Source organism: Camelina sativa, chromosome 14, assembly GCF_000633955.1.
Source record: "Camelina sativa cultivar DH55 chromosome 14, Cs, whole genome shotgun sequence".
NCBI classification, from domain to species: Eukaryota; Viridiplantae; Streptophyta; class Magnoliopsida; order Brassicales; family Brassicaceae; genus Camelina; species Camelina sativa.
In genome coordinates this window covers 11601999-11611009 of record NC_025698.1, presented here as the reverse complement: position 1 = coordinate 11611009, position 9011 = coordinate 11601999, and the positions used below count along the sequence as shown (strand labels likewise).

The 9011-nt window shown below is 41.0% G+C and overlaps 2 protein-coding genes across 3 annotated transcripts in view; both read right to left on the bottom strand.

Moving 5' to 3' along the window:
• The window catches only part of LOC104741035, a 4674-nt gene extending 2512 nt beyond the window's left edge, over nucleotides 1-2162 (bottom strand). Inside the window, exons 1-4 of one of the 2 annotated variants that reach the window (XM_010461798.2) lie at nucleotides 1736-2162; nucleotides 1231-1590; nucleotides 918-1133; nucleotides 4-662 (exon numbers count right to left, since the gene is read on the bottom strand). In XM_010461798.2, the coding sequence (XP_010460100.1) occupies nucleotides 4-662; nucleotides 918-1133; nucleotides 1231-1590; nucleotides 1736-1996 (1496 nt within the window). In that variant the 5' untranslated portion in view covers nucleotides 1997-2162. The remainder of the gene's footprint in view (nucleotides 1-3; nucleotides 663-917; nucleotides 1134-1230; nucleotides 1591-1735) is intronic. The other variant, XM_019235654.1, reaches the window with a different exon arrangement.
• On the bottom strand, nucleotides 2347-5529 carry LOC104741034. Its single transcript, XM_010461796.2, has 10 exons — nucleotides 4902-5529; nucleotides 4686-4823; nucleotides 4297-4485; nucleotides 4080-4217; nucleotides 3846-3964; nucleotides 3627-3759; nucleotides 3421-3550; nucleotides 3255-3334; nucleotides 3028-3168; nucleotides 2347-2933 (listed from the first exon to the last, which is right to left on the bottom strand). Exons 1-10 carry the CDS (start codon nucleotides 5394-5396, stop codon nucleotides 2661-2663), a joined length of 1836 nt encoding a protein of 611 aa, XP_010460098.1. The 5' UTR covers nucleotides 5397-5529; the 3' UTR covers nucleotides 2347-2660.

The following is a 9011-nucleotide window of genomic DNA, read 5'->3' as shown; positions in this document are numbered from 1 at the left end:
CACCTAAGAGATAAATTTTTCAAAGCACGGATGACAGGTAATTTAACAGTCTCTTTGTTGTTGTTGGCTAAAAGCTGAACCAAAGGCTTTACAGCTCCGGCTTCCATGAAAGAAATCCGCATATCCCCGTTGATAGATGCATCAGCAATTGACGCTGCAGCTCTTGTAACTGCCAATTCGTCTGCCAGTCCAAGAATCAAGACTAAACGAGCCACACCATCTACACAAGGGAGAAGAGTAAGCTGCTGAGATTTCCCAGGCCCTTCGGATTTAATTTCCTTCTCAAACTCAATTGCTCCAATACGGGCAAGGAACTGCTGATTTGTCCTCCCAACAATTGCTTTCATTTTGGCTTCTTCGACGTCATCAACGTTCTTGTCAACATTTAAACCAAGGAGTAGCTCAGAGGCACCAAATCTGGAAGGGACTTTTCTTGTCTGCTCGATCTTTATACCATCTGGTAAACTAGGCCAAGAATACAGATCCGGTCTGAAAGACTTGTAAGAGTCTGCACCAATTATGGGAATGGGTACGACACCCTCCTCAATGACAAGAATTCTGTAGTATTCGTCTTTGGCGAGCTCCAAAAGCACATTTCTTGCTTCTTTTCTAATAACTTTAGACCCTTTGTTATCTGTATTATCGCCTTTCAATAGTTTTGCCTGGATTCCAATCACGAAGGTTATGAGAATACTGAAGCATAACTAAATCATAGACAGTTTTCATATGAATACCATTCCCTAAGCGATGCTCAGCCAATTTCACATCCTTTCGTTTATTTCAATTCTCACCTTGACTATTAGCAATCACTTCACTCTAACATGCCACAGATAGGCTATAATAGATGGATATGGATGGAAAACTAATGATCACTAGATCATTTGATTCTATTAGGAACAGAAAGCAAAAGGTCTTACCAGTTTGGGTATGACTCCTACTTCAACCAGAATCTTGTGGTTTGAGCGGCTAAGGGCTAAATTGGCCAAGACGCCACCAGCTGCTTCCTTTACGTTTACATCATCATCTTCAAGGAAACTAATGAGTAGCCTAAGGATATCAAACTTAGCAACCTTTTCCCTAATTTCTTCGTCCACAGTCAGATTCCACAGAGCACATATGCATTGTTCTTTCACCTGAAAAAAAAAAAAAAAAAATTACCAAATAATCAACCTCAAAAATTTGAATCCAACAAACAGAAATATACTACTTTGGAACCACAAGCTTTCATACCACCGTAGCTAACTCAGGCTGGCTCAATAGAGCGGTAATCTCTTCCAACGCTGCGCTCTCAGCAACGGATTCTCTATACAGATTCACAGAAGCTATAGACCGTATCAACCCAGCAGCAGCTTCACAGGCGGAGCTGGAATCTGACTTAAGAAGATTGACAATAAGATTCAAACAACCATGAAATTGCATTATCGCATCAACACATTTCTTTCCACCCAAAGAGTACTTCCATAGCGCCTCTATGGCCTGTTCTCTGTCAAGAGGGTCATTGTCCAAACCAAGCATTCGAACAAACAAGGCCACATAGCTATCACCAACACTTGAAGAGCTTTTCTTCCTCACTTCTTCACCATCTTCAAACTAAGCTTATACGCCAACACACAAATACAATCATCGTTCAGTATCTTAACCAGGAGACACAAAGCATTAACCTTTAACCTAGAATCGAAGCTATATTTCTGATACTACTCAATCTGAGAAATCAGAGCTCATAAGAGGGACTTACAGAAGCGACGGAACTTTTTTCTGTTTCTCCACCGTGGGAAAGATCAAAACTTGAATTGAGTTCGGAGAAACCATGACGGAAATGACGATTCGAGTGGATAAGTACCGGCAAGTGGCTGAAGGAGAGTTCGCGTCTTCTTCCTCTAGGCTGTTTTCTAGCTTCGACAGTGAGAAACTGGATTTGGGTGCTTGAGATTGGTAACAGACGCAAACATGGGAGCTCGAGAACGCCCACACCGGAAGATACTGTAGAGAGTGACATAGGAAGCTAATCAGTTGGAACGTCCCTTCTCTCTGAGCCTTTAAAGTTCTGATTTTTTTCTTCTTCTCCAGTGTTCGCTTGGTGATAGATTATACTGAGACGAATCGACTCGCTCTTTCTCTCTGATTCTTCAAAAGTCTAATCTTTTTCTCTTTAATTGTTTTCTCTGGCCCAAAAAGTTTGTACTTTACCAAAAATGTGGTCTAGAAAGGAATCGAACTCGCAACCTCAATGCTTCACACTTGTAAATGTCTTTGTAAAGCTGTTTTGTAGGTCTGTTTTTGTCGAAGATACAAATAACAGTAGAGATTTGGGAATGTAGATTTGGATGGAACAGACGAGTTATGAGATTAACATGAGAGCAAATCAAAATATAACTTTATTGTTTCGGAAAATAAGAAAAAACAAAGAACGTCTTAAATTAGAAACAGTCTCAGCAACTTCTACAACTTTTGAGCTTTGAACAAACTCCTCAAAAGTACATGATTATAAGACATAAACCTCCTCTCTTCAGTCTTCACTCATTAGCCTCCTAACCTCCCCCTAATGCCGGTCAGGTTTCAAAACTTTGTAATCAGAGAGTATAATTTTCAAGTACTTCTCTACACCGACGATAAGGAGACTTGCTTCTCTTGCTTATCATACCCCCTCAGGTGTATTCACTTCATTTCTTCAACACTGACATTACCGTCTCGGTAAATTTGTTGAGGTCCAACGACTCCACTAGGTTGTTCACGTAGGCCATAGCCTCAGGGTTGGCAGACACAGCAGCAGCACCAGCAAAACCAGCAGCCAGAACTGCAGCAGTGGTAGCTATACTTTTGATGCAGCCACCACTTGAGAGTTTCCCGGAGATCACCTTGCAGCACTTGTCTGCATCTTTGTAAAGGGACTGGCTTGCACCATTCACTCCTCCCTCGGCAAGAGCTTCCTCGTTCTGTAGATTAGTAAAATATCATTGAATAAGAAACGGTACTTAAGGTAGTGAATTATTTACAAAGAGGTTTAAAAGATGAACATTGTTTTGGAACCTTTTGTCTCAAGCTCTTCATTGTTTGGTTGAGAGTGAGGGTTTCCGCAGGAGTCAGCTTGACAGAACGCTCCTTCCACTCGTCAATGAGTTTTTTAAGAACAGCAACACTAGCTTCCAAATTCTCGGTATAGAGATTCTCCTGTTAACCCGATCCACAAAGCAATAAGTAAAAGTCCAGTCACAAATAACTCATATGTGGGAAAAGAAAGAGTGAATGAATCCTACCCAGTGCTTGCAGCAATCAACGTTTTGGGTGAGAGCCCAGATAGTAATAGCAGTCGCTTCCTTGGCTAATACGACATTTTCTGTACCGAAAACATATAACAAATTTTAATTGCATCGTCTACTAGCGGACGTGTAGGTGGGAGTTTAGAGATAAAGTTTGCCATACCTTCCCCGGCTGCTTTCAAGGCAAATGTGAATATTTGCTGAGTGACTTGCTTCATTGCTTTGCTTCCAGGTGCACCAGCAAGAGACACCTCCTTCAGCAAGGGATATATTGCCTCAAACCTCTCTGTAGCCTGCACGTCAAACCATTTTTTAAAGATCAAAATCAACCCTCATCCAATTATTTTGGAAGCCCCAATATTACGTTACCTTCACTCTTGCAGATGATGCAGGGAATGTAAGTCGAACCAAGATCTCAAACGAAGGTGGTGGAATCAATCGCTCTCCCTTCCTAACAGCCCCATTTAAAAGAATTGTCCGGGCCTTCGGGTTGGATAAGATCCTGTAAGAAAAACACAATAACCAAGATTAGATAGATAATTATCACACAGACATAAACAGGACATCATATGAAGAAACTTAACTCACCTCTCAACCAACTGAAGGATGAGATCCCTTGACTGAGGATTGCAACTCTTGCTACGGACTACCGGTAACAAGTTGTGCGCCCACGCGTACAAGCCTACTGATATATCACCTTGGGAGGCCTGTGCATAGTTATCAGTTAAGCGAAGACGAATTCCAGAATGTCTATCATAAAGAAAATAGCACGTTTTGGTAATTTTAGGGTCTTTGTTATATAAAGAATAAAACTTCACACACCTGAGCCATCATCCAAACTATAACTGGAAGCTTATCTTGTCCCTGATACTTGGGATTCTCCCTCAAAGTTGGCAATATATTGGTTAGAGCATCAGGTTTCTTGCGCAACACCATTGCTACTGTCACAAATATTGCAACCTATTCATCAAAGGAATCGTTAGACATGAAATGGTATTATTCAGACCAACCAGACAATAACGTTTAGCTACCAAAATACCTGAGATTTTGAAGAAGCGTGTTGAGCGCCCTTCTTACCGCCCTTGGCAGCTCCTTGTTGAAGAGCCAAGTCAGCAAGAATACAATCCAATCCCCACAATACAAAGAATCCAAGTGCCTCAATGGGGCGTTGGTTGATCCAATCAGCTGATGTCTTATAGACAGCTTCAGGAATATGAGAGAGTGGAATCTATTGAAGAAGAAGATTATCAGCTCTATGAAGATAAAGAACCCAACATCAAACTATAATACTATATGATTAGATTAGACACAAAAAACACATACAATGCAACTATTGGGAACTGTGTCTAGTAGATTGAAAAGACGAACTTGATGCATGGCCAAAAATTGAAACTTGTTAAACAAAACAGAGAGATATATAAAACTCACATCGATCAGCTTAGATAAAGGAGACTCCTTGAACGTTTTCACCCATGGGAAATGAGCTGATGATACTTGAGAGAGTGCTCTCCCAAAGTAATCAGCATATCTCATTAGCTGAATCTCTGGTTGACTCCCATATGATTCCTATTCAAAGATTCAATTTTTTTATTTGGCTTAGCAAGAGGAAGATCACAATCAAGCGAATTATACATTTACACATACCGTAGCTTCAACGAGGAAAGTTTCGAGATTGGAGACATCAATTTTAGCAGCTGCTTCAGCTAATGTCACCTTAGGCTTCTTCTCCTTCTTAACCTTTGGTTTCTTAACTTCCTCTGCCTTCAAATTCTCCTTCCCCGCCGCGATTTCACTGTCGCTGTCTTCATCACTGTATCCGTTAGATCTCCGTTTAGATCTCCCATCGTCAGACATATCCGCCGCATCAGAAGCCTTCTTCGCCGCGAGGATCCGTCGATGACGACCCTCAGCTTGCTCCTCGAGAGAACGGAAGACGTTGTCTCCTCCTCCGTTGGATAAAGCTCCGTTGGGGATTAGATTCCCGGTGATAGTACCATTCGCCGTCGCCGCTTGATCCGCCGGTTTTTGCTTCCGGTTGCGTTTTGGGTACACCACTTTCTTCCAACCATGGTCGCTGTTAGTGTTACCATTGGTGGTTTCAAAGCCGTTGTTGTACTCCGCTGATTCGATCGGATCCATATCTTTTTCGAAAATAAAAATTCAATTTTTTTTTTTTGTGTTTTTGATTTTTCCGGCGAGAAATGACGGCGACGACGACAAAGAGACGACGTGATGACTGGACGAAGAGGTTATATGTAGGTTCAATTCATTCGATGGTATGACATCATTATTACTATATTTTTTAAAAAAGTTTTATTTCGTCGTCGATAATAGTATGACATTTTACTTTGTTTTGACCAAAATAAAAATAAAGGTTTAATATAATAATAATCAAGGACACGAAACTGTCTGATGTTCGGTAATATTATTATTTGTAGCTTTGAGATGTTCGGTAATTATTTCTTTTTTTTCGATCTGATCCAAAATAAAATATATGTGTTGTAAAACACTTGGACTCTATACACCGGTCCGCTCACAGTCCGTTAGGACATGGCCATTCGACCCATATACCAGTCCGCGCATGTACGATCCATCGGTCATTGCTTTACGGCCCATGGCCTATGTTATGTACTCGATTGCTTTATGGGCTTTAGCCCTTGTACTCCTATTATATATATAGTTGTAACCTCGACATTAATCAATAAGACTAAGAGATTTCACTTCCTAAATTCTCTAGTTTACAACACGTTATCAGCACGATAGCCTCTAACCCTAAAACCTAAAAACAGCCGCCGCTTCCCAAACCCTAAGGCAGCCGCCGATCTTCTTCTCTCTTTCACAAACCCTAAACCATCTTCGTTCTTGCTCCCATCCGAGATCAAACCCTTTTTCTGTCCGAGGATCTCCTTGTTCATGAGCATACCTTAAGCTCGTGATCAAGCTTCTATCGGCAGCTTGATCGAGATTTGTGGTCCAAGTTCGAGGGTGAGTTCATCTGTTCGTTGTTCGTGATTCCGGACGAGAGAAGTACCAAGCGGTTCGTAGGAAGCCGTTCGTGATCCGCGGAAGCAGTTCGTTGTTCTGTCCACGGAAGCTGTTCGTTGTTCTGTCCGCGAAATCTGTTCGTGATCCAGTTCGCGGTTCTGTTCGTGATCTAGTACGTGGTTCTGTTCGTGGTCCGTGAGCGAGGGAGAGATTAAAACCGAGGTCTGTTAGCTCCCGGTCCATATCCAGTCAGATCCAAATCGGTGAAAGGTAAAATACGGCCGAACCCTCTTAAAACCCTATGATCCGAATTTGGACTTAAACATACAGAACCCTAAGACAAACAAGTACACAACCAACAAAGTTTAAGATCTCTAAAACCTAAAACTTAAAACCTGTTGGCGTTTAGGTTGTTAGATTCCTTGAGAATTAAAACCAATTATATTATGAATGGAATTTGGTTGTTTGCTGCTTGTTGTGATGCATAAGAACCTAGAAATATTTTGTTGTTTAAACATGTTCTAGGATATCAAAACCGGACCATCCATGCATCATATTGAAAAACGGATCATGTATAAAGATAGGATCTATTCAAGCATAATTGTTCATGTAAATTTCGGCTGCATGAATCATGTTCTAGGATTGTTAAAACTCAAAACCGAATTTGATAAACTTGAGTTAAGGGTTGAAAATTCCGATTGAACTAAAACTTTTGTTAAGTTCCTATAAACTTTAAAACATGAAATCGGAAATTAAAACTATGATTAGGATAAGTTCCTAATCGGTTATAGTAATTATCTAAAACCCATTAAAACAATATTTGCTAAATCCTAGAAAGAAAAGGAAATTTAAGAAAAAGGAAATCCTATCTAGAAAAAAAAGGAAACTGTTGCATGCATACATATTTGATTTTGTTGTCTTTGCATGCATGAATTTAAACCATACGAAATCTATAATAGGCAAGGGCATGTTTCGGTCTCAAATACCGCATGGCCCAAGGACATGTTTCGGTCTCAAATACCGCATGGTCCAAGGCATGTTTCGGTCTCAAATACCGCATGACCTGAATAAATATTTGTTGCATGATTCGATCTCAAATATCGCATGCTAACTATCGGTTGTCTATATTATATGCAGATGGCAAACCTCAAAAGCCTAGACTATCCCATCTTGCAAGCTTCTGGAAAGAACTACTTGGAATGGGTCAAAGACACCGAAATCCACCTAAGGTCAAATGGCCTAGCTGGTTGCATTGATGAGGAAGTTGAGAGCACTGACAAGAAAAAGAACAAGTGTCTCCAACATATGCACCATCACATTGCAGAGAGTCTCAAGAGCCAGTACCTCTTCATAGACAATCCACTCGCCCTTTGGACACAGCTTAAACGCCGTTACGGGCACCAAAAGACGGTGCTCCTTCCAAAGGCCGAGTTTGATTGGAAGAACCTAAGGATCCAGGATTACAAATCCGTGGAGGAGTATAACTCTGAGCTTTTTAGGATTGTCTCACTCCTTAGGTTATGTGAAAAAGAGGTGACTGAAAGGGAACTGATAGAAAAGACTTTGTCTACTTTCAGCCCTAACAATAGAGTTCTTCAGCAACAGTATCGGCATCAAGGCTTTGCCGATTATGGGGCACTCATTGAATGTTTACTGCTAGCTGAGCAGAATGATGAGTTGCTGCTGATGAACAGTGCTATGAGACCTCCCGGTACAGCCCCATTACCGGAAGCAAATAAGGTTGATTTGGGAAAGAAAACTACAATGGAGTCTAAGGAGCCAAAAGCGCCCCATGAGACCAACTACGTCCACAGAGAAAGATACTACGGCCAAGGCCGTGGTGGCAGATGACGTAGTGGCCGTGGCGGACAGGCCGGCCGAGGAGGCCGCGGACGTGGTGGTAAGGGCCGTACGTCCTTTAAACCACGTACCAAGGTTAAATCGGTCTGCGATAGATGTGGTATGTCAAACCACTGGTCCAAGACTTGTAGAACTCCCAAACACCTCATTGATGCATACCAAGAAGTTCTAAAGAAAAATCCGGAAGCCAACTATGCGTACATCGATGATGAAGGAGACTTCGATCATGAGAATGACGACTTGCTAGAGACTTCCGATTGCCTTCAAGATGATGATTGATTTTCGTTTTAATGCGGTTTAATTTCAATGCTTTTATGCTTTATTTTCCTTTATTGTATTGGATGATTATTTAATTTAATTGCAATGGTTCTTTTATTTTATAATTGTCCTATTAAAATACAAAATTATGTCCTATTTATAGAAATGGCCAAGGACATGAGTGAACTAGTGGTGGACAGTGGATCCAGCCACACTATACTAAGAGATAAAAGATATTTCATAGATCTCAAAATGAAAAGTGCAAATGTTAGTACAATTGCGGGTATAGCCAACATGATAGAAGGCTACGGCCAGGCTCACATTTTGTTGCCTAACGGCACACATATTGAACTAAGTGATGCCCTATACTCACCCAGCTCTAAGAGAAACTTATTGAGCTTTAAAGATATAAGATTAAATGGCTATCATGTTGAAACTAAGGGTGAAGGAACTAAAGAATTCCTATATATTACCGAAAATATAAACGGCCAAAAGATGGTCCGAGAGACTATACCCGCACTAGCCACTGGTTTATACCATGCTAAGATAAACATGATAGAAGCTAACATGGCTAAGCACAAAATGTTCACTGAACAATTCACTCTATGGCATGACCGGTTAGGCCACCCGGGTTCGAACATGATGCGTAAA

Bases quoted from the DNA above. Each gene is read 5' to 3' on its own strand.
- LOC104741034 (XM_010461796.2), bottom strand. From the start codon at position 5,396: ATGGATCCGATCGAATCAGCGGAGTACAACAACGGCTTTGAAACCACC. The intron at 4,486-4,685 runs GTGAGTTTTATA...CTTCTTCAATAG, and splicing joins CTTTATCTAAGCTGATCGAT to ATTCCACTCTCTCATATTCC. The intron at 3,335-3,420 runs GTATGGCAAACT...TTTTCGGTACAG, and splicing joins CTTGAAAGCAGCCGGGGAAG to AAAATGTCGTATTAGCCAAG.